General features: G+C 39.5%; 2 protein-coding genes and 2 non-coding genes across 4 annotated transcripts; 3 read left to right on the top strand and 1 right to left on the bottom strand.

Annotated features, from left to right (window-relative positions):
• Positions 1-3,965: 3,965 nt before the first annotated feature.
• On the bottom strand, positions 3,966-7,528 carry LOC135477901 (10 kDa heat shock protein, mitochondrial-like). Its single transcript, XM_064758114.1, has 4 exons — positions 7,297-7,528; positions 6,532-6,693; positions 4,953-5,042; positions 3,966-4,409 (listed from the first exon to the last, which is right to left on the bottom strand). The coding sequence occupies exons 1-4, from the start codon at positions 7,297-7,299 to the stop codon at positions 4,356-4,358; spliced, it is 309 nt and encodes a 102-aa protein (XP_064614184.1). The 5' UTR covers positions 7,300-7,528; the 3' UTR covers positions 3,966-4,355.
• Positions 7,529-7,859: 331 nt separating this feature from the next.
• On the top strand, positions 7,860-26,021 carry LOC135477480 (60 kDa heat shock protein, mitochondrial-like). Its single transcript, XM_064757599.1, has 13 exons — positions 7,860-7,933; positions 9,056-9,227; positions 13,427-13,679; positions 14,919-15,001; positions 16,559-16,654; positions 17,635-17,728; positions 20,351-20,519; positions 20,753-20,852; positions 21,509-21,616; positions 22,253-22,390; positions 23,725-23,899; positions 24,301-24,479; positions 25,152-26,021. Exons 2-13 carry the CDS (start codon positions 9,060-9,062, stop codon positions 25,317-25,319), a joined length of 1,731 nt encoding a protein of 576 aa, XP_064613669.1. The 5' UTR covers positions 7,860-7,933; positions 9,056-9,059; the 3' UTR covers positions 25,320-26,021.
• On the top strand, positions 21,092-21,159 carry LOC135478382 (small nucleolar RNA SNORD57). The gene has a single exon (XR_010445302.1). It is a non-coding gene; the product is annotated as a small nucleolar RNA SNORD57 (small nucleolar RNA).
• Positions 24,143-24,210, top strand: LOC135478383 (small nucleolar RNA SNORD57). Its single transcript, XR_010445303.1, has one exon. It is a non-coding gene; the product is annotated as a small nucleolar RNA SNORD57 (small nucleolar RNA).
• Positions 26,022-27,179: the final 1,158 nt, after the last annotated feature.

The raw sequence follows: 27,179 nt of genomic DNA, 5'->3' as shown, positions 1-27,179 counted from the left end.
ACCCTATGACAGGTTTGCATGCAAACCCATGGCAAACACAAGATTGTTAAACTCAAAAGGGCCAATAAATATGTGATCTCATCTTAGGTGTCAGCTTATGAAGCTCTGATAGGGTTCAATTAAACCACAACAAACACAAGTTTGAGAAAATCAAGATGGCCGATAAATATATCCCAGTCATAATCTCAAAGCGCTGTTTGTTTTTCAGGACGACTGTGACAAAGGCATTCCTGTTCCTTTGGAACGTGATCTCTAAGACAATTGTTAGCGGCTGAATAAATACCAGAACGAGGATGTGACCGTGTTAAAACTTTTCCATGTGGCACTGAATCGCTTAGAGTGTTGGCTCGAGATGTCGCTGGTCAAGGCAACTGGCCAGTGTGGTCAAGTGTTGGTCACGACTGACCCCTTAAAAGTCATGTCCATTTTGACTTAACGCATAGCCGGTGTACAGACGACATGTGTAATGGCCTTTTGCTGGCTATAGATGTGCGGACAGTAAATAAATCCACGCAGTGAATATATATACGCCGAATATACACTGGCGATTGGGGTTCAAAGGGGCAAATCATATACTTGATTTGCTTGATTTTTACTTGATATACTTGAGACAAATAAGGATTTTTGAGCGCTTCAAGATTTGATTTTCTTACTTCAAAACTAATGTGCATATTATGGTGCAAAATACCTCGTTTTTTTTGTTTTTTACCAGTCATAAAATGTGCCGTATTAAAATGTGAAAATTATTGATATTACAGCCATCCATCCAAGCCAAAGATTAAATTTGTTAATAAAACGTGGAAAATATTGTGAATTTTGGATATAAAGTATGGCCCTTTTGTAGATTCTTGTAGAGTCAGCGGTATCCAGTTGGGTTTATGAACACTATATAATACAAACCCTCATCAGGATTTTGACTGATCAGATTTCACCGTGAATTATATATATATATATATATATATATATATATATATATATATATATATATATATATATATATATATATTGTGCACAGCTTCATTCGCATTAATTTTGGCAGAAGTCACAACGCCATTCTTGAGCTCGATTAGCTTACAGTGGTTTTGATTTAACGTCTTTCGTCATCACTTCAATGCGGCTATACACACTTAATGTAGCTTTCGCCGAATAACTTCATCATTACTATATGTAAATGACGTCAGCTAGATTATTTGGACAAACGTCGCCTTGTTTATGTAGCAAAACCGGCGACAAATCATGACGTCCACAGTATTGGTGCCTGAATACCAATTATACAAAGTTTACAATCGCAGCATGGGTTTTCTTATCTTTTTTTTTCAACTCCTGCTTAGACCATATTATTTAAAATTGTTATACCGACAGAATAAGTCATCGGAGGGTATAAAAAGACTTCAAATCGCCCAATTTGTGGGAAACGTGGACTGTTCTCGCATTTTTTTTTTCTATTGAAGACATATTTGCATTATCGAAAAGCTCTAAAAAAATCATAAAATGTCGAGATCGGATAAACAAAATGGTGGCTTTTGGAATTTTCTGTTTCGCCTTAACCGAACTCAAGACTTTTTACTTGTATGACGCTACTCGAGTTTTGAGATCTGATGAATAAACCGCACACCTTCGGTAAGTAGTTGCATGACAAATATAGCTCAACGTGCTTATGCCCTCGTGGTCACAGTATAAAAGTCACTGTAACGAAAGAAGACTATAAAATTCACTATGGTCCTGTATACATATTCACCCAAGCGAACGAAGACATAAAATATGTCTACACATTGCACAGACACGTTCTAACTCTTGTTGGATCACGTTCGTGCTTGGATATATTGTATATATACGTATATGAACATTTCACGAGCTGAAGTTAAATGGATAGGAAGAAAATGGAATAGAATTAACACCTTTAACGACAAAATCAGGAAGCTCCATTAAATATAGTTCTGTAATTCCGATTCAAATGGTTGATAGGCTTATATATCTTGTCTGCGGTCGCTGTGAGTTCAAGTCCAGCTCATGCTGGCTTCCTCTCCGGCCGTACGTGGGAAGGTCCGTCAGCAGTCTGCGGATGGCCGTGGGTTTCCCCCGGGCCCAGCTCGGTTTCCACCCACCACGCTGACGTATCTTGTCCAGCCTTTCATCAAATATATATATATATATATATATATATATATATATATATATATATATATATATATATATATATATATATATATCTTGTCCAGCCTTTCATCAAATATCTTGATATGATTTGACCCTCAAACTACGGACATCCCTATAGGCCCTATGTCAACATCCTCATTTCAACTACCAGCCCTACTTTATCATCCGATCGGATTAATTGATTGCAGTCTTAACCTGGGCTCAAGAACATTTCAATTACATACGATGGCAGCCAGCATTACGGTTGGAGGAAATAGAGCCCCGAGGAAACCCACGATCACTCACTGGTTGTTGACAGTCCCTTTCACCTACCGGAGAGGGAGCTAGCGAGAGCTGGACTTGATGATGATGCATTGATGAGAGGCCGATTATGGTGCGCTATTACGTTATAACCATGTACCAGGCCTCGGAGGGCCCTCATTTGATTGGTATCTAACGCTGCGCTCAAGATGTTGATTTAGATTTATGGGCAAAGCAAACCGCAGCCACCTGTATAAGTGAGTTGACAATCGGAATCACCAGTACATGTATTGAAATTCTTGATTGTTTTATCGTTATGTCTGTCACATTTCGACGGCGTCTCATTTCGTAGAAGTACGGCTTCTTTGCACTTGTACATATACTGCTGCCCCACTGGAGCATGATGCCAGTGACAATAAACAGAAAGTCAACTGGAGCACGATGCCAACGACAATGAACAAGAAGTCCCAACCGATCATAGTATAGACGGATATGCGAAAGTAGTTCATGTAAAGGTGGAAGGAACCCCGCGAAAACAACGATCATCGGCAGGCTGCAGGCAGACCTTTCCATGTTCGACTGGGGAGGAAGCCAACACGAGATACTGGGGTAATATGCTTAACACTGGGCCACTGAGAACCCCACGCCACAGCATACTAACACTCAAATAAATTTGGGCCTCTTTACACTGGGCCCAAAGCGACCGTACAACGTAAAGGCAGATTCCCCAGCTATGTGGATTTCAAGAAGCAAGTAATTCAAACTTACATGTTTGCATACATTAAACTTCAATACTGAACTGATATTTCATTCGGCTTTCATTGCCATTTCACTGGTGATGTGTGGGCTAATGAAGGCTGATCCCAGTGGAAACGACTGCATCTCCCAAGTACCTGACAAACGTCCGAATGTACATGTGAAGTAGCCAATGTCTACAGATGTTCGTCTGGGCGTCACATCACGTACAATATTATTTTATTCGTTTCACACAGTTTTCTCCCTGTAGCAGACTGGTTGTCTGTCATCCAGTCATATTTGTAGTGCTTCCTCACTGAACTACCATGCGCCTAAAGACACCAGAGGTAACAAGTGTCTAATAAAATCTGCAAAATGGCTGCACGGGGAAACTTTTTTGGGTGAATTGGCTTATAGGAGGGAGCATTCAAATGCAGCAGGCCAACTAGTACTTAGCCCATTTCTTTATATTGAACGTACAGTATCAATTTTAAAATCTTAAGTATGTCTCATCATGGGATTGAACTTGGGTCTATTGGACACAAGTCCGTGCCACTGAGGTTGGGATGCACACATTCAGCAGTCTATATTCTAACGAAGAAGTTACTTAGCTTGGGGCTGAATAACAGTATTCACTCTACTAACTGGCTAAAACAGCTTAACCTAAACATCAAGAGGTACCAATTCGAAACAGCTGCAAGATCCCCCATATAGAGGATTTCACTTTATCTTACCCTCAGGGTCCATGTCAAAAAAGTGATGAAACGAGAGAATGACTGACATGCAGAGCTACTTAGTCAAAACTATAAATAAACAAGACAAAAGTTTTTTTCTCATGATTATTTGACACATGTATTGGCTAAAAAGTTGGTTTAAATTGTCTTTGGACCTAAGTGATAGTACATGTACAATGAGTCCCTACCAAACATATATTCTCTTTTATAGTTGGGTGAAAATACTAAGCGACAGTACAAACATGTGCAGTTATATCGCAGGAAAACGGTTGACACAATGGCACAACTAATTCTAGCACAATATTTCCATCTCTGTAAACCAGTCACAATATGGCAGCTCCCCCTCCAAATACGATAATATGAATGTCTTCAATGTTCTAAATTCTGTCTTCATCCAGCACTCCTACATCACAGAAATCTTCAGTTCACTTTTGTGGGAACGCTCATGATGAAATCAATTTTTGTTGAATCTTTTTCTCCAGAATTCCATCATGATGATTCAAATTTTCCCAGAAGATCTCCATCTCGGAATAAGAAATATTCCTAAAAATAAAATCCCCAAACAATGAACATCAAAAATACCATTCTCATGTCATAAAATTTATAGCAAAAAACAGCTCAATCTTGGAAACAAAACACTATATCCCCACAACATGTTCTGTCAATTTTAATTGTATTTTGTTTCTTATGAGCCTTTCACATCTATAAACTGAAAAAGAACAATTAAAATACATGCATCATTAACCTTTCAACACACATTTTTCTTCAAACTGACATACAATTATCACACTTCCTGGGCCTGTTTTCCCCCCAACAAAAGATCACGGGAAACAAACAATAGCTGGGGCTTCAAGTTTCAACTTTTTATAAACAATTCAAAAATACCCAAATGTTAAACTTAATTTGAGGCTAAAGATATTTATGCCTGTTTACACATATGCTAAGACATCACTACAACTTGTTCGTTGTCATGAATAATGCATTTCAGAATAAGATTTTAGTAATTTAGTGCTGGTCATTTAAAATTGTTATTTTCTCAACATTATGTGCTTTTTTGAGGATATCGAACACTACCAAGTTTTTTACCTTTTCCTCCAAAACAACTTTAGTCCCTCCATATTCAGGCAGTAACACTTTGTCGCCAGCTTTGACACTAGGGGGCAGCACTTTCCCTTCCTGAAATCAGCATATGAACACAATATTAAGATGCACTGTTTAGCCTAATTGTTCAAACATGAATTTTTGCATTTTATTACTTCCATGCCGAATCATGGTCACAATACGGACAAATATAAACTAGGATATTCTTTACATTTCAAGTAAAGGGCTCTCCTTGGCCGTGGTGGTTAGCACGCCAGCATGGCGCAATGACCCAGAAGCCTCTCACTAACGTGGTTGCTGTGAGTTCAAGTTCAGCTCATGCTGGCTTCCTCTCTGACCGTACGTGGGAAAGTCTACCAGCCTGCAGATGGTCGTGTGTTTCCTCCCAACGTAACCCTGGTCCCCGTCGTATAAGTGAAAAATTGTTAAGTACACCAATCAGATAAGAAAAAGCGAGCAGATGTAAACGATTCAACCGGAAAGATTAGGGTACCCATTAGCAATAAATGGATTTGAACCCACAACCCCAATAAAGGAGGGCATGGAAAGGATTCAACGTGCATAATCTCCCCATATTAATCATTCCTAACTGAGACTTTGACCTACATTAGCCTGACACTTGAATTTGTGGGGTAATTGTCTTATGTAACAATCTCCCCTGAACTTTGATGTTATCTGTGCGTGTATGGAAGATTGGAAATCTGTTACATGTGGTAAATGCTGTAAACTGTGCGGTAAATGCTTTAAACATATAAACACCAGCACAAATGCTTAGGCAAATATTTCACAGTTTCTGTATTCACCAGCTTATGAGTTGCATCACTTAAAGCCAGATATACAAGATAGGACAAAGATAACAGCTAAGCCAGAAATGTGACATTCGCATCTCCATGACAACAGCTTATCTGAGTTATCTGGTCTTAGTCCCTGTGATCGTCATACCGCAATTTCAATTTAATGCATCACTGAAAGAGGCTGTATTAGAGTTTTTTGGGGCAAAAAAAATCGATCAAAGCAAATCCAGTCAAATGTTTGTTGTTATTTGTTGTTAAAACCCCAAATTATAAGCCAATTCGGCATTTCAGTACTCGCACAAGTTCACTCAGATATGGATGAGACAGGGTGGGATTTTTTGTTAGAATGAATACACATCTTGCATAGCCAAGTATGTCGGCTCAACGGTGCCTTTTAGCAGCGTTAATTCGTGAGTGCACCCGCTCTGAGATTCCTGAATGCTAACTCGGCTAATTTCAAGTAAAAATTCAGAAACTCCTGTCAAGAAAGACTTATTACTCGATATACGTTTATAAGCAGTACTCAAAATTATTTCACTCATACAACTGTGACTGACCAGTATTATGGTAAGAGGAAACAGCACAGAGCCCAGAGGAGACCCATGGCCATCAACAGCTTGCTGGAAGACCTTCCCAAATACGACCAGAGAGGAAGCCAACATGAGTTGGTTTTCACCTCAAAGGGCATTGGTCAGAGGTTCGTTGGTCCTTGTGCTGCTGTTGGGTAAAACCCTTACAACGTGAAAAGTTTAGGAATGCCTGTAACATACATCTGTGCGTGCGCCTGCTCCCACGGCAACCACTGTGGCTTCGACAACCTTGCCCTGTGCCTTTTCTGGAATCATAATCCCGCCTTTCGTCTTAGTTTCGGCCACCAACCGTTCCACCAAAACCCTATCAAACATCGGTAAAAACCTCTTGAATGCTTGCGCCTGAAAAAAATGAGAGACAGTGATAAAAATGAAGTTAAGCACATAATTACATTTCCACAATTACGACTTTAAGTATTAAGTATTACTACATAATTACTACTTAAGTATTAACAAGGTAGTACGATTTGTTCAGCCGCTTGTAACATAAAAGCGGTTTACGTGACGAGTTCACTGAAAAATCTGCTGGTCACATCTGAGACGGGTAGGATGGATAGGTGTATGGGGGGAGTTTAAAGACCCACAATGGCAGAAACCTCAGCTTTACAACTCCCTGTGTGCTTCACTTAAATATCTCATACAATCCTGGAAAATGTTCGCATACACGGATTTAAATCATTTTAATAACTTCTGTAACCTGAAACACAACAAGCAATCAGAAAGTGGCCTGATGCAATATATTTGGATGAGGTCGCTCATCTTTTCTGACATCCTGTCAACCAGTATTATCAATCTCAACTGCTTGCCCACCAGCCGAAACTAGTGGAAGCCGCAGAGACGAAACGGCGTGGGTATGACAAAAAGTACAACGGCCATAAATCTGAAACCAGACAGTTGAATTTAAAATACACTACTGAAAATCGTGCACAAACCTTAAACACTCACCATTTCTGTTTTGCTCTGCGATCAGAGATACACAACAGCAGTCCCTTGCTCCAAGCTTTTTCCCAACTTCAGCGAACACGTGCGTACTTTGAAGGAAGTGGCACTGCGCATGTGTGATGAGCGACAAGCTTCTCGAAAAATGAGTATTTCTTGAAAACTACTTCATAACAAGGACACGTTACGTTTCTTTTCGCTTCCCAAATGTCTACTAATTGTACTGCATCTATACAGGGGTCAAAGAAAGTCACAGAACGTTTAAACCGTGCCGAAATATAACCCAGGTAGCATATACAGTACGTTCTTTCTAGAATCATCGTCACCAGGAACATGAATTATAAAGATATATTTCCAAGTAATGCAACGAATTGCCCTTTTGGGGGGATCAAAAGACCTGATTCCAGTTGTTGATAAAAGTTCTAGTTACGTTAATTCCAGTGAGCCCATCTTATGGCATTACTTATGCTGTAAATTTGGAAACTTGTAAATAGTTTATATACACAGGTTATGGGGCCCTTGACAGCACCCGTGCAGTGCAGCCTCGATTTCATCAGTCTGCAGATCGAGGTTGGAATAGACGACAACGTGCTCGCAGTGCGAAGTCGAGGTGTAGTGAAATCAAAAAAGACACCGACAAAATGTAAGTATTGCAAAACCAGACTGTTGGATGCTTTGTAAGTATTTAAGCCAACGGTACTTTCTGTGTAAGCTTTCAGAGAAACAGCAATCGGTAGCGTAATTTTGGGGAATGAAAGATACACTGATGCAACAACGCTAGCCCACGTGGTGGCAAGTCAGTGTGCTGAATTATCGTGGGCAGTAGCTGGGTCAAACGTGAACGGGCTGTAACGCTTTCGTGTTGTGGGCTTTTGTTGGGAGATGTAGGCGGAACGTCTGCATGGGTTCATATAAGTGATCTCAAATATTTTGTTAAATGTATATGCTTCATGTTTCACATTTTAGGATCGTTTTCCACTACCTCCCTAATACGCCCATACGCCTTAATGCTTGATTCCCCCCCACCCTTATACCCCATATTCCCCCCCTTATACCCCATATTCCCCATATCCCCCAAATCTCACTAATCCCCCAAATCTCACAACCTTCCCCTACTCCCAATCATTTGAGCCTCAAGGTTAGCAACTGTTGAATTCATTTCTTTGGTTACATACCAAAAATTTGCTCAACTCATTACTATTGTTCAGCAGTATATAGTACCTTACTGTGTTAATTAAAAACTGCTCTTAAGGTCTGAATGATTGACCCATATGTATCTTTATATCAGTAGAAGTGTTTTATGAAAATTTAGTGGTCTGGCTGCAGGATCTTTATAAGTCTATGTAGATAGACTTGGTATGCTATCTTAAAATTCTGACGTTAATCGCAACATTTCTCTATCCCAGTTTTCCCATAAAACTTACCGCACATCTCCAAACAGGGAAATGAAGGGGGTGCCTAATAATTCGACCATTGTAGAGTTAACTCGTTGACATTAATAATTACATGTATTCGAACAATTGCCCAATATGTCAAGGTCATATCTAAAAAAAAAAAAAAAATTAAGGTTCTGTCCCAGAACTATAAAATATAGCACCTCTTCCCTGCCCAAGTAAAGTACGTATACTTTAGACTTCTAGTTCTCTCTTTTTTTTTTTTATTGCAGAAAGGATGACATTTAAATAGACCCCTGGTAGAAAGGACGATTGAAAATTTTGTACAAAATTCTCATAAAATATTTTTTTCTCTCCCTTTTTTTTTTCAGCAACATGTACCGCCTGCCCAGCATTCTGCGAACCTCTCTTTCACGCCGCGTGGCACCCTCATTAGCCCGCGCTTATGCCAAGGACATTAAGTTTGGGGCAGATGCTCGAGCGCTTATGTTACAGGGGGTGGATCTCTTAGCGGACGCTGTCGCCGTTACGTTAGGACCAAAGGTGAGTCTTTACAAAATCTTGTCACAAAGTCATCGGTATCAATCAGCTTCATGAACACAGCATTTATACGATACATTAAAGGAAATCTGAAACGAAGATTCTGGTTTTAAGGGAAACAATGAAATTTGGACAAATTTTTTTTTCTTTTTAAATATTCATTTTATATGGGTGTGTTTAACCTTGTAATTAACCCTGAATTTTATGCATATTTTTCGTTAACGATGAACTTAGTGGCATAACCAGGCCAGCTTAATACTGCTAATGCATGTTCTCTTCCTGCAGAGTTGTTTGACAGCTAACACCATTGACATCATCACTACAGGGTTTTTAAGGAGAGCCCCAACGACTTTATTTTCGCACTAAATGTTCCCTAAACACAATATTTATCTTATGTTAATCTGTAAACTGCATTTAAAAAAATAAAACGTGAACTAGTTCCATTTAAAAGAAAACCATTAACGTCATCCCGTGAAGACCTGCCTGGATTATGTATTGAAAAAACTGTTTATTTTTAGTAACAGTTTTGTTGTCACCAGTCCAGCAATGTAACAATGTGTCACCGCCATCTTTATTTTCTTACTCGTTGTCAAAGCGCATTATGCTTTATTCTCTTCAAAATATGTTATTCCATCAAAAAAAAATAGTAAAGGATTCTTGACATACTATTGTCATGCAGGTCTAAAGTTGGCCTTTCTCGAAGACATACTCACCCACCCACACACTCCAACTTATCTGGATCAACTGTGATTGGAGAGACTAAAATACAATGCAGTCGGCTTCAGTGCAACACAAAATGGGAAGAATTTAGTGCCATGGGCCATCCATTAACCCCAGAATACTTGTAGATGGGGTGGATAACATGTACATCTCCAGTTGGAAATTCTGTAGCATCAAATTTATTAAAGGAGAAGAAAACTTAAATATCAGACAAATACCATTGAAAATAGTGTACATTTCCTCGTAGGTGCAGGTCATAAAAAAAATTCTAGTATGTACCTCAACTTGATAAATGATAAATAAAGTGCGCGGCAAAATCCGCTGTGGGCGACTCCATTTTACCTAAGAACTAGTCCTGAAGTCTTCTGTGTTAGGATCAACTGTGATTGGAGAGACTAAAATACAATGCAGTCGGCTTCAGTGCAACACAAAATGGGAAGAATTTAGTGCCATGGACCATCCATTAACCCCAGAATACTTGTAGATGGGACCCCCCCCCCCCCCCCCCCCCGAAATGCAGTTAGTACGTTTCCGGTAGAACTCTTCTTCCCAGAAAGTAGGGAACAGTACAGTTCGTTTTCCGCCTGACAATTGGGAAACCGGAATGTTGTACATAGGTTCTGAGTTTACACGAACAAGCCGGCAGTTTTAACGACTCTCATTGGCTGAGAGACAACACACCCCCAGCAGAAATTACAGGGTGTTAAAGATGGAGGACGCCATGGACTAAGCGATTTATGCCAGCTTTGCCGTTTGCAGGCTTTAGGTGTGTGGCGAGGTAAAATAGCAAAATTATGCAGCAGGCACCACCAGATAGAAAAAAATGTGCTCTTTTCAGCCTATAGTGTCATTTTTTAAAGTTTTCTTCTCCTTTCAACCGGCCCGGATAGCACAGTTGGTAGAGCGTCCGCTTCGGGACCGGTAGATCCAGGATCAATCCTTGGTCGAGTCACACCTAAGACTTTAAAAGATGAAGTTGTAACTTCCTCGCTTGGCGTTCAGCATGAAGGGGATAGTGCAACAACTGGTTGACCCGTATCAGTATAATGGCTCGGGCGGGGCAGCTTACTTGCCTTCGGTAAGTCGTCTCAGTGATGCAGCACTAAATAAAAGAGCGGTGGAAATCCGTCCTGCAACAAGGAGGCACATTACACGTGCATGCACCCTAATGATTCCTTCGTCGTCATATGACTGAAAAATTGTTGAGTACGACGTTAAACCCCAAGCACTCACTCACTCACTCTTCTCCTTTCAGCAAGAGTGGAAAGTTTCTTGAGTATACCACTCCTTGTATCCCATGTCCTGGGTCACAAACCTACCCTGGTACCACCAATTGTATCCCATGTCCTGGGTCATATTCCACCTCTTGTATCCCATGTCCTGCGTCACATTCTACCCCTTGTAGCCCATGTCCTGGGTCACATTCCACCCCTTGTACCTCATGTCCTGGGTCACATACCACACCTTGTATCCAATGTCCTGGGTCACAAACTGCCCCTGGTACCACACATTGTATCCCATGTCCTGGGTCATACACCACACCTTGTATCCAATGTCCTGGGTCACAAACCACCCCTGGTACCACCCATTGTATCCCATATCCTGGGTCATATTCCTCCTCTTGTATCCCATGTCCTGCGTCACATTCTACCCCTTGTAGCCCATGTCCTGGGTCACATTCCACCCCTTGTACCTCATGTCCTGGGTCACAGTTCACCCCTTGTATCCCATGACCTGGGTCGCATACCAGCCCTTGTATCCCATGTCCTGGGTCCATACCACACCTTGTATCCCATGTTCTGGGTCACAAATCACCCTTTGTATCCCATGTCCTGGGTCACATACCACCCCTTGTATCCCATGTTCTGGGTCACAAATCACCCCTTGTATCCCATGTTCTGGGTCACATTCCACCCCTTGTATCCCATGTCCTGGGTCACATTCCACCCCTTGTATCCCATGTTCTGGGTCACATTCCACCCTTTGTATCCCATGTCCTGGGTCACAACCCACCTCTTGTATCCCATGTCCTGGGTCACATTCCACCCCTTGTATCCCATGTCCTGGGTCACAAACCACCTCTTGTATCCCATGTTCTGGGTCACATACCACCCCTTGTATCCCATGTTCTGGGTCACAAATCACCCCTTGTATCCCATGTCCTGGGTCACATTTATGAGACAAATGGTTTTAAGTACAGCTTAAGTACAATGACAGAAAAATGAGAAACAAAAAGCGAACAGATTATTGCACCATCTCTTCTCGGTGTTTTTATTACAACTTTTTTCCTTGTTCTAAGGAGAAGATTCCAAGTAAACTTTGCAGATTTGATTTTCTTTTTCAAACTGAATAAGACATTGGTTTCTTCAAGATTGGGATCCTCTGTGGCCAAGTGGTCAGCATGCTAGCGCAGCACAGTGACCCAGGAGCGCCTCACCAATGCTTTCTCCATGAATTCAAGTCCAGCTCATGCTTGGAGATAAAAGTTTAGGGGACTTTTAGGAGGATTATGCTACTCCCAAACTTCATATTTTCAGTGATGGCTTTTTTGAATTCTCTCACATAGCTGTCATCTAGTTGTACTACTTGGCATTCAGCACGAAGGGGGTAGTGCAACAACTGGTTGAGCCGTAGCAGTATAATTGCTCAGGCGGGGCGACTTACTTGCATTTGGTAAGGCGTCTCTGTGAAGCAGGACAAGATAAGAGCGGTGGAAATCCGTCCTGCAACAAGGAAGCACATTACATACACAATATAAGGATTGTTTGTCATCATATGACTGAAAAATTGTTAAGAACGACGTTAAACCCCAAACACTCACTCGCTTACTCTAGGTGTGGTAAGGGAGATAACAAAGTGAGTCAAGTCAAAAATATTGAAAACAACTTTATAAGTTTCTATAGTGATTAATGTGTCTCCGGAGAAAATTGGAGTGTCAGGAGTAAACCATGGCACCTTGCCAGGAACCTGACAAACCTGACTTTCTTTGCCTATTAGCCGTGGCAGCCATGTGGGTATACATTCGTGTGTTAAAAGCAAGGCTGTCAACAGCAACTGTGATGTTATGATGAGGGAATTTACCAGGGCTGGTCTTTTCCTTCTCTCAGTTTTTTCTTGCTAACTTATACTGAATTTGACCTCACAACAGTGAATAGACCTTTGTTGATTTTCTTATGGTAAACAACTTTAATCAAATAATAATGAAAAAAAAAATAATACTAAAAAATTCTAGCACCATCTCTTCCCGATGTTGCGTTTCTGTTGCAACATCGTTTATTCATTGGTGCTAAAGAAAAGATTCCCAAGTAAACTTTCCAGATTTGAATTTCCTGTCATGTCTGGTATACGAACTTGGAACATTGAGAAAGAACCTGTTCAAAGCAGTGTTATATTTATCAACAAATATTGTAATTTGTTTGAAATGCTTATTGAAATTGTTTAGTTTAGGTTTTGTTTGTATCAGTTTTTATGTTTTTTTATAGGGTAGAAATGTTATCCTGGAACAGAGTTGGGGAAGTCCAAAAATCACAAAAGATGGTGTCACCGTCGCGAAAGGAATTGACTTGAAAGACAAATATATGAACATTGGTGCGAAATTAGTACAAGATGTAGCGAATAACACAAATGAGGAGGCTGGCGATGGCACGACGACGGCTACAATTCTGGCCCGCGCCATTGCAAAAGAGGGATTTGAAAAGATAGTCAAGGGAGCTAACCCTGTTGAAATTAGAAAAGGTAAGTTTAGAAAGTCATCATTACCAGATGTTCTGAACATGTTTGGAGGGAAACATGAGACACTTAATTTAATGTCTCTGAAAGTTCTTTCCTACACGTTCAGCCATAGGTGGATTAAATCATACAGGGGATGTTGGAAAACAAGATGCTACAATATTTTAACTAAAATAAGACGAACATTTTGTAACTAGTTGTATTTGTATGTTTGTATGTTTAGATGCTTTTTTTTTAATGTATTTTACAGTTTATTAGTGTCTGTAGAGAGCTTCTGGGAAGAATGGTTCTTAAGACGAATGGTGTTTTGTAACGCAGCATCCAAAACATGAAGATTTATATTCTGTTCATACATATGTTGTGCTTTATATAGCAGCTTGGTTTTCACAGGAAACTATAAAAACAAATTCGATCACAAAAAAGCAGTATAGCTTCATAAAGAGAAGATGGTTGTAAAATTTTCAAATTCTTGTTAGCTTGGTGGTCAGCTGTGATGAAAATTCGTGCACCACGCTGATATGTCGAGGATGCATTCACAAACTACCCACGTTATTCTGAGCTGATCTTGAGTCCTTCTCTGTTGCCTGGGACATTTATATATCCCTCTGCGACTGTCTGTGGTAGAGTAGTGGATCATAGAGCGTCTGCCTCGTAAATCTGAGACTCCGAACATCTTAGTACTTCCTCATTTGGTGTTCACCAGAAGAGAAATGGACTGAATACTGGTAGACCTGGTGTCAGTGTGTGACTGGGTGTTGGGGGAGGGTGGGGGGTGGTGTCCTGTCTGGTATCTACAGCGTAGTGTTTCATTGAGGTAACAGCTTATGTATAGAGGCCTGCATGTCAGATGCAAGGAGACACTCTCTCAAAATCACTAAAGTCTTTTTCCATGCATTGGTGATAAATACAGACTATCTGCATTTTTCTTGCACATTTGAGTGAGTATATCAAGATGGGGTGTACATTGCTATTTTACTGTACTGTGTTTCCCCCAAAGTTTTGCTGTGTATAAATGCACTTTCAGAAGCACACAGTGGCCTTATAATTATATTTTTGATACCTGTACTTCAAAAGTCACAAGAAACTCTGAAGAGGTCCTATCAGGTGGATGAATCAATCAGAATTCAGGTAAATATGTGACTTGAAAAACTCAAAACTTTTGGGGAAATACAGTGTTGTGTGTTGCCAGTGATCTGTTGACAAACATTTTCTGGCCCTGATCGTTCATACTTTCCTTCCTGATAGGTGTCATGATTGCCGTTGACTCGGTGGTCGACCAGTTAAAAACTATGTCTCGTCAAGTGACCACGCCAGAAGAAATTGCACAGGTAAGTTTTAACAGTGTCAGTAGTTGAACACTAAAGCTAGTACTGTGTTGAATTGAAGATCTTGTTCAAGTGAAATTACCTGCTGATACCTACATGGAATGTGCCCAGGGTAACAAACAATTCTTCAAATCTTTTCTGAGGTTTTCAGGGACTTGAAAAAGGCTTTGTTTTGTGATATGTCCTTAAAAATAAATTTTGTCCATTAATTCTAATTATCCGAGGCCATGCGTGGGAAGGTCTGTCAGAAACCTGCGGATGGTCATGGCTTTCCCGCGTGCTCTGCCCAGTTTCCACCCACCATAATGCTGGCCGCTGTCGTATAAGTGAAATATTCTGGAGTGTGGCATAAAACCAAATAAATGATTAAAATAATTAACCAATAAGTAAGCTGCCAACGCCAAAATACATCTGTTATTCCTGTGGTAAAAGTTTGTAGTGAAACTGAATGGTGGAAAAGGTAGATCACTTTCTTGAAAGTTCTTGAAAAACATTTCTATTCATGGGTTAAAACCTTGTGCTACCAGATCTCGGGTAAAAATAGAAGCTACACTGTAATGCGTTGCCTTGAATATTGGGAATATGCTTGTAGCTCTGGGGTCTTTCCACAAAACTTAAAAAACCCCTGGGCTCCTATTTATTAAACAACTTAAGTCAGAATTAAAACACAGCTACAGTTAAAATTGTTTTCTCTTCAAAGTTTATAATTTGTACACAGAACAGTTGTACCAACCATGATTTGAATTCTTTACAGTTCTGAGATTGGTTTTTAAGCAGTTGCAATTTTATGTCTTACATTGTTTAATAAATACAATCTCAGGTTTTAAGTGTGTTCAGTATTAATGTAACACATGTTCAGTCTCCTCAATTTTTATACCAGATTGTAGAAGTTTTACCTGAATTATGTTGCAAACTTTTCTGATCAGCTGTGATGAAACTTCGTGCACCACTCTGACATGTTCAGGATGCATTCTCAAACGACCCACTTTATTCTGAGCTGACTTCCTTACAAGGGATTTCCTTGTTTTGCTGTTGGTTGTAATTTTAAAAAATGCTACTTTCACTGATTGTCGGACCTTGGTAACAATAAGGATTAGATTACACTGATCTTGGGGTTTCTAGTAATCTTAACGTTCGTTGAGTACCAATTGATTTTCACCAATCGTGGCGCCCATGTCTGTATGTCACATGTTGGAAAGGTCATCAGTGTTTTACCGAAGGTCGGTGGTTTACTACAGGCTCCTCAGTTTCCTCCGCCCATAAACCTGTCCGCATCATATAAACAGAAAATTCCCGAGTATGGCCTAGTGAAATGGCAGTGAAATAACTAACTAAATATAAAGCAATTACAATTTTATGTAGAGCATATTTAATGAAGAGGACGTCTTCTCTATATATGCTGACGTGGATCTGGTCTAAGTTATGACATGGGCTTTTTTTTCACTGTAGGTTTCTGGTTTTTTCTATCTACAAACCTTTAATAAAACTGTCACACAAATGAATTATTTACTGTTCTGATCAGGTGATTTAAATATAGCACTGATCATAAAAATATTTCAGGTTGCAACTATTTCTGCAAATGGGGACAAGACTGTGGGAGATTTGATATCAGATGCAATGAAGAAAGTTGGACGCAATGGAGTCATAACAGTCAAGGTAAGTTACCCTGCATTTGCACCTGTCCAAGATTATGTGTGTCTGTGTGTGGTGTAAAGAATTTGTAAATACTAGGATCATCCTGGGTCATAACTACCATCTAGAAGTGAAAATTAGAAGTGAAATTTAGAAGTGAAAATGTGACACTTACAGTATTAGTATTAAAGCTATGGTTTTGAGGTGAGGGTTGAATAGTTCATCAGGTGCTTGTTGAAAATTTTTTTTTTCTCTAATGAAATATACCTTTGCGCGTGAAAATCAGCAGGGATCAGCAAGGTGTACAGAATATTCATGAAGTATTGAATTATTTCCCCTTTTAAATTTGCATGAAGCAACAGTATGAGTCAGGAATAGCTGCAATTCTGCGATGTGACCTCGAATTCCCCAAGGTCATGTCAGTCCAAAGAAACGGCAACAGTAGATAACTCCATGTTGACAACGTCACATGTGTCAAACATTTTGAGTATGACGTTAAATCCAATGCACTCACTTGCGTCAAACATGGTGAGTAATACCCCAAGCACTCACTTGTGTCAAACATGGTGAGTAAAACCCCAAGCACTTGCTCGTGTCAAACATGGTGAGTACGACGTTAAACCCCAAGTACTCACTCGTGTCAGACATTTCGAGTACGACGTTAAACCCCAAGCACACACTCGTGTCAAACATGAACACTTTTTATGCCTCTATCCATGTGTGGCATCATCTTGGTGGCAAGATTCCTCTAAATTACTGTTCAAACACTCTTACATATCAGTGTTACCCGAGTGGTCTGCCATACATAAAACCCATTGGTATTCATATTTGCTACAGTTTAATGTTTTGGTAATTCTTCAACCTTTTCAAACACCACTCATATGTTTTCTGGGAAGAACTACTCTAGCAGCTATTTGCCTGTAGTTATTGCTCTGATTTCTGTCTAACCGTGATTCAGTGGAGTGTAAAAATATAGATCAATCTGCTTAAAAAATATCTTCCAGGATGGAAAGACGCTAAAAGATGAGTTGGAAACTATTGAGGGAATGAAGTTTGATAGGGGATACATTTCACCTTATTTTATCAACACTGCAAAAGGTAAGTGCTTTTTTGTTAAAAAGATAAGTTGGCACTGGGAACAGCCATTTGTGAAGATAGAGAATTAAGATTTGAAATCTGTTACATTAAGACTTTTCTGAAAGGATATGTTTTTATGTCACTATTTTTTACATTTTGCTCATGCTGGCGTCCTCTCTCTGGCCCTATGTGTGTGGAGAGGTCTGCCAGCAACCTGCAGATGGTCACCGTCGTATAAGTGAAATATTCTTGAGTACGACGTAAAACACCAATCAAATAAATAAATAAATTCTATCGATAGGACACAGGAGGTGCAGGTTCAATCCCAGCCTTGGACGAGGAATTTTGAATTCTCTTCACTCTCATTTTGTAGGAGCTTTATTGACAGTAGCGATCAACGATACTTGTATGACTAACTGAACAGCCTTGCGTTGTTACAGACCAATATTTTTGTTTCCATTATTGTCATATTTCTTGTTCTGCAGCAAGTTTCTATGAATTTTTGATAATTTTGTGGTCTGTGAAACAAACTGGAAACAATCTGTTATGCGTCTCATGATGTGTGTGCTAAAGCAAACTGATAATGCATTGTAGAAAAATTGAGACAATGTAAATTGTTTCAGAAATGCTTCTAGTTTAGGAACTTAAAGATTTCTTGGCCTGATTCCTGAAATAAAAGTGAAGTGAATTGTATACTCGATATGGAGGGATTACAGTTGCATCATATGAGCTTTTCTATGTAGTTTTTGTGACTATTTTAGAACTGGTATTGATGCTACATCAGCAGCTTTCTCACTTTCCGGTGGATCTCCCAAACATAGATCCATGGGTATTCAGGTTTGCTACATTTTAATGCTGCATTTTAATTGATTTATTTATTTGATTGGTGTTTCATGGATGCCCTACTCAATAATATTTCACTTATATGACCGTTGGCAGCATTATGGTGGAAGGAAATTAGGCAGAGCCCAGGGGGTAACCAACGACCATCCGCAGGTTGCTGGCAGACCTTTCTACGGACAACTAAAGAGGAAGCTAGCCTGAGCTGGACTTGATATCAAAGCGGCTGCATTGGTCATTGCACCATGCTGGCACGCTAACCACTTGGCCACAAAGTCCCAGAGTTCTTAATTTAATAAACAAAACATGAAAATGTGGATAGGACTTCTGGAATTGTTATTATTTTGTCATATGATATGGGATTGAAAGATAAAAGTATTATTATTTGTCACCCCTGTTTACACCTACCCATCTCTCATACATTTGTGACTTCGGTAGATAAAGGCAGAATTCATAGATCTCATCTTTGCTCATCTCTTCAGAAGTAAATTTAGCTTCAAGTCAAGTTAAACTTCAAAAATTTGATTAGTTGCTCATTGATATTTAGCACTATAATAATGACACAAATATGTTCAATGAAAAAAAAAAGTGTGACTAAAGTGGGACTTATCTTTGTGAAATACTGCTATGTTTTATGGTTGTCTGTGTTGTTGTGGTAGTGGTGCTGATCATTGGCTTTGTCAAACTTCTCCCTTATGCGGCTAGAAGGCCTTCAAATGTCATTTTATGTGATCAGCCTTGTCATGTGATTTTATGGAGATTTGATGATTCAAATGCATTCTGTCTGCTTTGCTTTGGTGTCAATCTCCATTGCGAAATGAAAAAAGAATGCTAAAATAAATATCAGATGATGCTGATCAGCTGTGACTGAACAAGTTAAAGTTTACCAGTATTGTTTGAAACACTATATTTTTAATGTTTAATGAACTATGGGGAGGTTGCCAGCAACCTGTGGATGGTCGTGGGTTTCCCCCCGGGTTCTGCCCAGTTTCCTCCCACCATAATGCTGGTTGCCGTCGTATAAGTGAAATATTCTTGAGTATGGCATAAAACACCAATCAAATAAATAAACTATGGGGAGGAGAGGGGTTTTTGGCCACCTTCCTTTAGGAAAATGTCTGTCTGAATTGACTGCTCCTAGATTTGGTCACCTTCTGTTTCTGATACTCTGCTCTTATGTGATATGATCTGTCGTTAGACTCAAATTCAACAAGTGGAATGAAAATGGAACAAGTTTGTCATAAACCGCGTTCAAACGATGTCATTAGTCAGATATGTTAGATGTACAATCATTTGAAATAGAGCATATTCTATTTTCATTTGAGGCAATGAATTGGATATCTCAGCTCTATAATCACACCTCTGTGAACTGTAAGAATGGCAGGTTAAAGTAAAAGAAACTTATTTTCTCAGAATTGCCAGGGTTACCTCCTCAGAGTTTGGAGAGTTTGTGTGGATTTGATATGGTTTCTGTGCCTATCCATGCTCCTTCCTATCGTTTAGTGTAATGTCTCTGGGACATGAGACCACTCACCCAAAGTCCTCTTAGTGCTGCATAGTGATAGCTTCTATGGTGACATGATGCCTACAGTGCTAGTTGCCATGGTACTGGCACACCAGTTGCCATGGTATTCACATGCTAGTTGCATTGGTAATTACATATTATTTACCATGGTAACAAGCATGTAGTTACCATGGTAAATAATGCATGCTAGTTACATGTTAGTTACTATGGCACTGACACACATACCTGTTGTACAGCGAAAATCAACATCATGCATTAATGGATTTTTTTCATCATAGGTGCCAAGTGTGAATTTCAAGATGCCCTGGTCTTGCTCTGCGAGAAAAAAATTTCCAGCATGCAGTCCATTATACCTGTGCTAGAGTTGGCCAACGGTCAGCGGAAACCTCTCGTGATCATCGCAGAGGATGTGGATGGAGAGGCTTTAAGTACACTTGTCCTTAACAGGTATAGAGTTATGGGTTAGGGTTCACTGGGTGGGGGTGGGGGTGGTATGGTTCATGCAAAGTTATTTTGTAAAAATTGAGACTTCTAACCTTAAGTTTCACACTAAAATTAAAATTTCAGATTTCCCTGACATGAATATTTCAAACTGAACCTCATGATACAAAAATATGTAAATAAATTAATTTTGAGTTATTTTGATGTTTAAAGTGTTAGGTTTAACCATTCATTTTCAGGATCAAAGTTGGTCTCCAAGTGTGTGCTGTGAAGGCACCAGGCTTTGGTGATAACCGCAAAAACACACTCCGTGACATGGCTGTAGCTACTGGAGGAATTGTGAGTACTGGAGAGTAATTTAAAGGGGCATAACTCCTAAAAGTACATTAGCATTTATTTACACTAGTTAGTTTCTACATGTATTAGTTTTGAAAATGTACTTAATAATATTGGTAGTTGCAATATCAACCCTGTCCCCAGTCAAATAAATAAGTCTGTCCTGCCTTTGTAATTTTAACTTTTTATTTAAAATGGAATCTGTGGTTTTAATGAAAAAATGTAGAGAAATATAAACTATTTCTGAATGATGATCATTTTGTCACCTGACACACAATGGAGGTAAAAACTGATTTAATGAGTCTGACAGAAATAGTTTGTTTGATGTTAAGAACGTTCATTACACTGATTGCATAATGGTGGATAATTTGTTTGTATATGTGCGATGTGCATAATGGGATACTACGCAAAAGTTTGGTGCGGAAGACAGTGATCAAAACAAAACTTGTTTTTAGTTGTCTTTTAAGGTTTGTATAGATAGTGTGATTGAAATGTGCAAGAAAGGACATGAAAATCTGGAGCCTCTCACCAACTGAGTTACTGTGAGTTCAAGTCCAAGTCATCCTAGCTTCCTCTCCAATCAGTCTCTGCTCTACTAATTTGTCAAATCAATCATTCAATCAATCCATCAGTTAATCGGTGTACTGTATGTGTTTCAGGTGTTTGGAGATGAAGGTAACCTGTATAAGATAGAAGACGTACAGATCCAGGACTTGGGGAATGTAGGAGAAGTCATCATCACCAAAGACGATACTTTGCTGATGAATGTGAGCTCAGAATTATATTAAGCATCAAAACATTTCTTTTCTGTAATGGTGTATATATGTATCTACATTTTTATACAGAACATATCCTCTCATTGTTTTGGTTCCTTAGTGGCTGTAAATGGGGAGGTCTGCCAACAACCTGCGAATGGTTGTGGGTTTCCCCCAGGCCCTGCCACCATAATGCTGGCCGCCGTCGTATAAGTGAAATATTCTTGAATACGGCGTAAAACACCAATCAAATAAATAAATAAATTTGGCACCTTAGTGCCTAAGGCCGAATGGACTGTTTTGGGACGAGAAATGAAATGCTAAAGGTAGCAGTGTCTCGAAGTATTTGCAATATTATGTCTTGCTGACTGTGGTAACGAAAGTATTCTTCATGCCTTTGGCTTGTCCAATGAGGTCACAGATGTGAATCCAGCTCTTGCATACATAGCAGGTTTGCGTCACAGGAAATTTGTCGATTAGGTTTTCATTTTCTGCACCCGTAAACCTTGTCACCGTCTTACAGGTACTTAAAGGTTTTAAGCACACTTTTGACGCCAGACAGATAAATAAATAAAAGGGAATAAAGAAATTTAATGTGTTCAAAGTTCATTAAGAAAGTCTGTAATATAATAAAACCTGTTTTCTCAGGGCAAAGGGGATAAAGCTGAAGTTGAACGGAGAATCAACCAAATCAAAGACGAAATGGAATTGTCAACGTCCGAATATGAAAAAGAGAAGATGAACGAGCGTATGGCCAAACTGGCCAATGGCGTTGCTGTTTTAAAGGTAATCCATCGTTAAATGTCAAGTTTGAGTCCTTATTCATTTGGATGTAAACAATCTGCAAAGAAAAATTAGAAAAACGGTTTGGAAATTCTTTTCATGCAGCAGATTACGGCATGCATATTTCTTGTGTTACGGAAAAGTGCTATTAATTTACCAGAGCCAGTTACATGGCCATTACCTGGCCCCAGTAATTTGATCTGTTCTTTGATGGATAGATTTTGGTATTCATCAAGTGTGAGAAGCACTGGGGGTTTATTTTAGCACTCTATACATGAATGTGCAATAAATTATTTCCTCTTCCTCCCTTCTAAAATTGGCATGAAGCAACCACGCATAATGGTTGTGAAAGCTGCATTTCTGCGGTATGACCTTGAACTCCCCAAGGTCATGTCAGTCCTTTAAAGCAGCAACATAAAGAACGCCATGTTCACAGCGGACGGCGCCTTACCCATGCGTCGCTCGTGTCAAACATGGCTTCAGGATTTTAGTTGACGAAGTTCTTTTGTCTTATAAACCTTGTGTATAGATTTATGTTTTTGCTGGCTAATTTGCCAAAGGTCTTCTCCCAGCAGCTGATTTCCAGCAGTTGCTTTCAGCCAGGTGGTTAATGAGGTGTTTAACCAGATGGTTAGTCAGACACTTCCTAAAGGGCAATAGCTTTCCCCATTATTCTCCACCCACCACCACCATGTTTAATCGTTTAAAACCTCTCCGTGCCTGTTACAGGGACTTTTGTATGTATCACAGCCTTCTGCAGCTTTCCGTCAGATTAGAAGCACTGTGTACCTGGTAGAGGGTGTAACTGTATCTGGTTTGCGAGGGCTCATGTTAGTGTTTTGACAGTGAAAATCACCTTTTCTTTTGGCTTTTGCATGATTTCACCCAGTAAACCTAGCCATTGTCCAGTAGAGGAGATTAGAGTTCTCCAGTGCTAAAGGTAACAGAAGTCACACTGTATTATGTGGCCTGTCAGAAATGTTAAGTCTGTTTTGATTACATTCGTGATAACACAGGCATCTCGGATAAAAAGTTCACAAGAAGTTAATAGTTGAACAGTAGGAAAAATTGAAGAGCTGAACACTTGTGAACCTCAGAAGTTCCAGTGGGAAAGAGACGTTGTTTGTACCCTTGGAACATGGTGAGAGAGGTGATCGGCAAATTAATTTCAATGAAATTTACCAAACATTTCAGAAAAGTTGCAGTGTAGAGAAGGCTTTTTTTTTTTTTTTTTACCTTTTGCGACAAGAGTTAAGCCTCAAAATTCCCCTATTATTGCAACATGCAGCGTAGAATATGGTACAGAAGTGAAGTAAATATTTGGATTTTGTCCTCAGGTTGGGGGAACAAGTGAAGTGGAAGTGAATGAAAAGAAGGACCGTATAAATGACGCCCTGAATGCGACGAGAGCCGCAGTTGAGGAAGGAATAGTACCTGGTGGAGGCACCGCCTTGTTACGCTGTCTGCCCGGATTAGACAGCCTCAAGTATGAAAATGAAGATCAGAAAATAGGTAAAACAAGATTAGGTCGTACAGATCCGTGTGGCCACTATACACACAACTTTATAATTGCTTTGGTTTTTGTAACTTTGAGGTTATATGTGACTGATATTTAGTAATGGTATTTACAAGAAAAGCAACAAAATATGTTTGTGAAAAATTCATGTTTTGAATGAAAATGGAACTTGAGAAAAATTGTCTAGCTCAATTTGAAACAAAGTGAGAAGGTTCTTTTGATTTTTCTGGCAAACTGTTTCTGTATGATGATAAAACCTGAACCTGACTGATTGTGGAGGGAAAAACTGATTTAATGAGTCTGAAGGAAACAGTCAACAATAATTATAATTACTTATAAAATCTAGTTCTGGACTTAATTAATTTACTTGAAAATTTCATATTTTTATTTGGCACAGGTATCGATATTATAAGGAAATCTTTACGGATGCCTGCTCTGACGATTTCTAAAAATGCTGGCGTTGAATCAAATGTCATCGTAGAGAAGGTTATGAATGGCAAAGGAGATTTTGGATATGATGCTCTGAATAATGAGTTTGTACAGCTCATTGAAAGAGGCATCATTGACCCAACAAAGGTAATTAAAAATTTTGTGGTGTGTGCAAAATAATTCACAGAAATCATCCAAGGTGTTTCCTGCAGCTCTGGGAAAATTGCCTAAACTGTGAGAATGAAGCCGTCTGAATTGAAATAATGCTATGTAAATTCAGGCTAATCTGCTAAGTGCTGCAATTCTGCGATATGACCTTGAACTCCCCAAGGTCGTGTCAGTCCTTTGAAGCAGCAACAGTAAAGAACGCCATGTTCACAGCGGACGGCGCCTCAACCATGCGTCATTCGTGTCAAACATGGCTACATGGATTTACCCAAATATGTGTAATAGATTCTTTATATTTTGAATTTTGAAATACTACCAGCTGTATTCTTCAAAATATTTTATTTTTTAAATATTTGGTAGTTCAAGGCAATCCTGATAAACATGAAATTTAAACCTGATTTTTATCTGTGAAATCTGAATGTTTCTAAAACATTGCTTGTATTTAATATACAATAAACTGGTTAAATAGCGCTTGTTTTGAAGAGTAGATATTTGTTTGGTGGCCCAAATTCTGATTTCTTATGGGATTCTAACTTTAATATGCACGTGAGCTATTTCTTAAAACTTCTCCAAAGAAATAGATCTGCTCCGAAAACAGAAAAGATTTGTGATTTGAGTATGACGGTTGTCACTTGAATCTTTGTTTCACAGGTTGTGCGAACAGCTTTAATGGATGCTGCTGGAGTTGCCTCCCTTTTGTCCACTGCTGAAGCTGTAGTCACAGAAATACCTAAACCCGACCCACCCATGCCGGGTGGCGGAATGGGCGGTATGGGTGGAATGGGCGGCATGGGCGGTATGGGTGGAATGGATTTCTAAGCCAGTGAAAATGTGGAGAAACCAGTATTGCTGGCCAATCAAACGAAGCCTGCGGCATATTTCATCCTGGGAGTGATTCTTCTCATGGAGAAACTAGTGCTGGACCAGGGTGATCATATTTTCTCTAAACCTTTAGAGATATGATGGGAAGGAATCATGGGATAGTGCTGAATGGGTGGACATTGAGAATGGCAGTGCTTCGGAAATTCTATTTTCCACCCAATAAACATGATTTTGTCTGCGTCTTAACACATTGAGTGCGTGTGAATTTACCATTGAAACTGTTCATGAGGAGTAAAAACAATGAATGTTCCATATTTGTGGCTGACCATTCTCATATCCATGCGTTGTGTCGTCATAGCCTGCGATTCCTGTTCTATTTCCAGACGTTATTAAGGTCGCCAAATATGAGCTCGAATCATGTGTGATAGTTTGTGATTTGTTTCTTGGGTAGAAAAGAAAGTACTTTCATTGGAAAGGGACACACCATGGTAGCACCAGAATAGATGCTGACTTTGCCATATGAAGTATTTCAGATTTGTACTACTCTGGTTACTGCAATATAAGTATCTTTGTAGTGAAAATATTCTAACAGGAGTCTGTTGTTTGTTGCTGAAGTATTGTAGTTATACTAGAAAGCCAAGTAAAATTGATTGAAAAGCAAAATATTACTCTAAAACTCTTGCTACTATTACAGAAAAAAAAAACAATTGCAAGTGTTGACGTCTCTTTTCTGTTTTATTGTGTAAAATTCAAATGGTGATATCCCAGAACATCTTTTTGATTGAGCAACACTCGTATAGCACAGTAAAATGTTAAATTCCTATCTAATAAATATTTAGGTTCTGCTATACAACTGCAGAGATCACTTTTTTGCGTTGCTCTACTTAACCTTTACACAGTGGTACACTACATGATCATACAGGGCCATGTCTAGAAAAAATTTGAAGGTTCTGAGCACAAACTTTAATGGTGACATTGTGACAGCATGCAGAAAGAACTTTATTGGTAAACCATCTTATTAACATCTAGTTGTTTTGTTGGTTTTCATGCAGCTTGATTACCTGTAGTTTTAGCACCCAACAGTTTGGGAGCCCCATTTTCCAGAACTAAAATGGCTCTAGAGATGGCCCTGCCATATTGCCACAAAACAACCATATGTAGTTGACTGCCTTGCTCCATAGCTGTTAGACCAGATGACCCGTTACATTTGATGGCTGTTACACTGAGCTGTGCTACACAATTGTTACACCAAACTGTAACTACAGGACTTGAATTAATGTACTGATATACTGCATTTCACGTCTCCTCCACTTCCCCACACTGCTTGATGGCAGTGCTGCCCCAAAACTGCAGCACTCTTGCACAAACTGTGCTACGCTGCTTGATCAGTGCCCTACAGGATTGTTACACTGCGCTATGCTACATGAACAGCATTATGCTACGCCACGCTTGTAATGCAGCACAGCAGCTACTCTACTTCAGCATTATATTGAGCTACGCTGAAAATGGTTAGCTCCCATTAGAATCGTTCGGCTTGTCTGCTTGAAGCTTGGTTTTTTGTTTATCACGTACAGGTGGATATGTACTTCCGTCCTCTCCAGTTGGCCAGAAACCTGCGGATGGTCATGGGTTTCCTCACTCTGCCTGGTCTCTTCCCACCTTAATGCTCGTCATTGTCATATATTAAGTGAAATACACAGGAGTATGGCGTAAAACTCCAGGTTGTGTAATTTTAAGACTGACCTGACTCATCTTGGTACGGTTGTGGCATGGTACTCTGCAAAAGGGGATAGTTTTAGTAGGGGTTAGTCTGGTGTTGGTAAACAGTGCTTGTGGGAGGGGTTTGTTCACCTCTGG

Source organism: Liolophura sinensis, chromosome 11 (assembly GCF_032854445.1).
Source record: "Liolophura sinensis isolate JHLJ2023 chromosome 11, CUHK_Ljap_v2, whole genome shotgun sequence".
Classification (NCBI taxonomy): Eukaryota; Metazoa; Mollusca; class Polyplacophora; order Chitonida; family Chitonidae; genus Liolophura; species Liolophura sinensis.
This window is presented reverse-complemented; position numbering and strand designations above follow the sequence as displayed.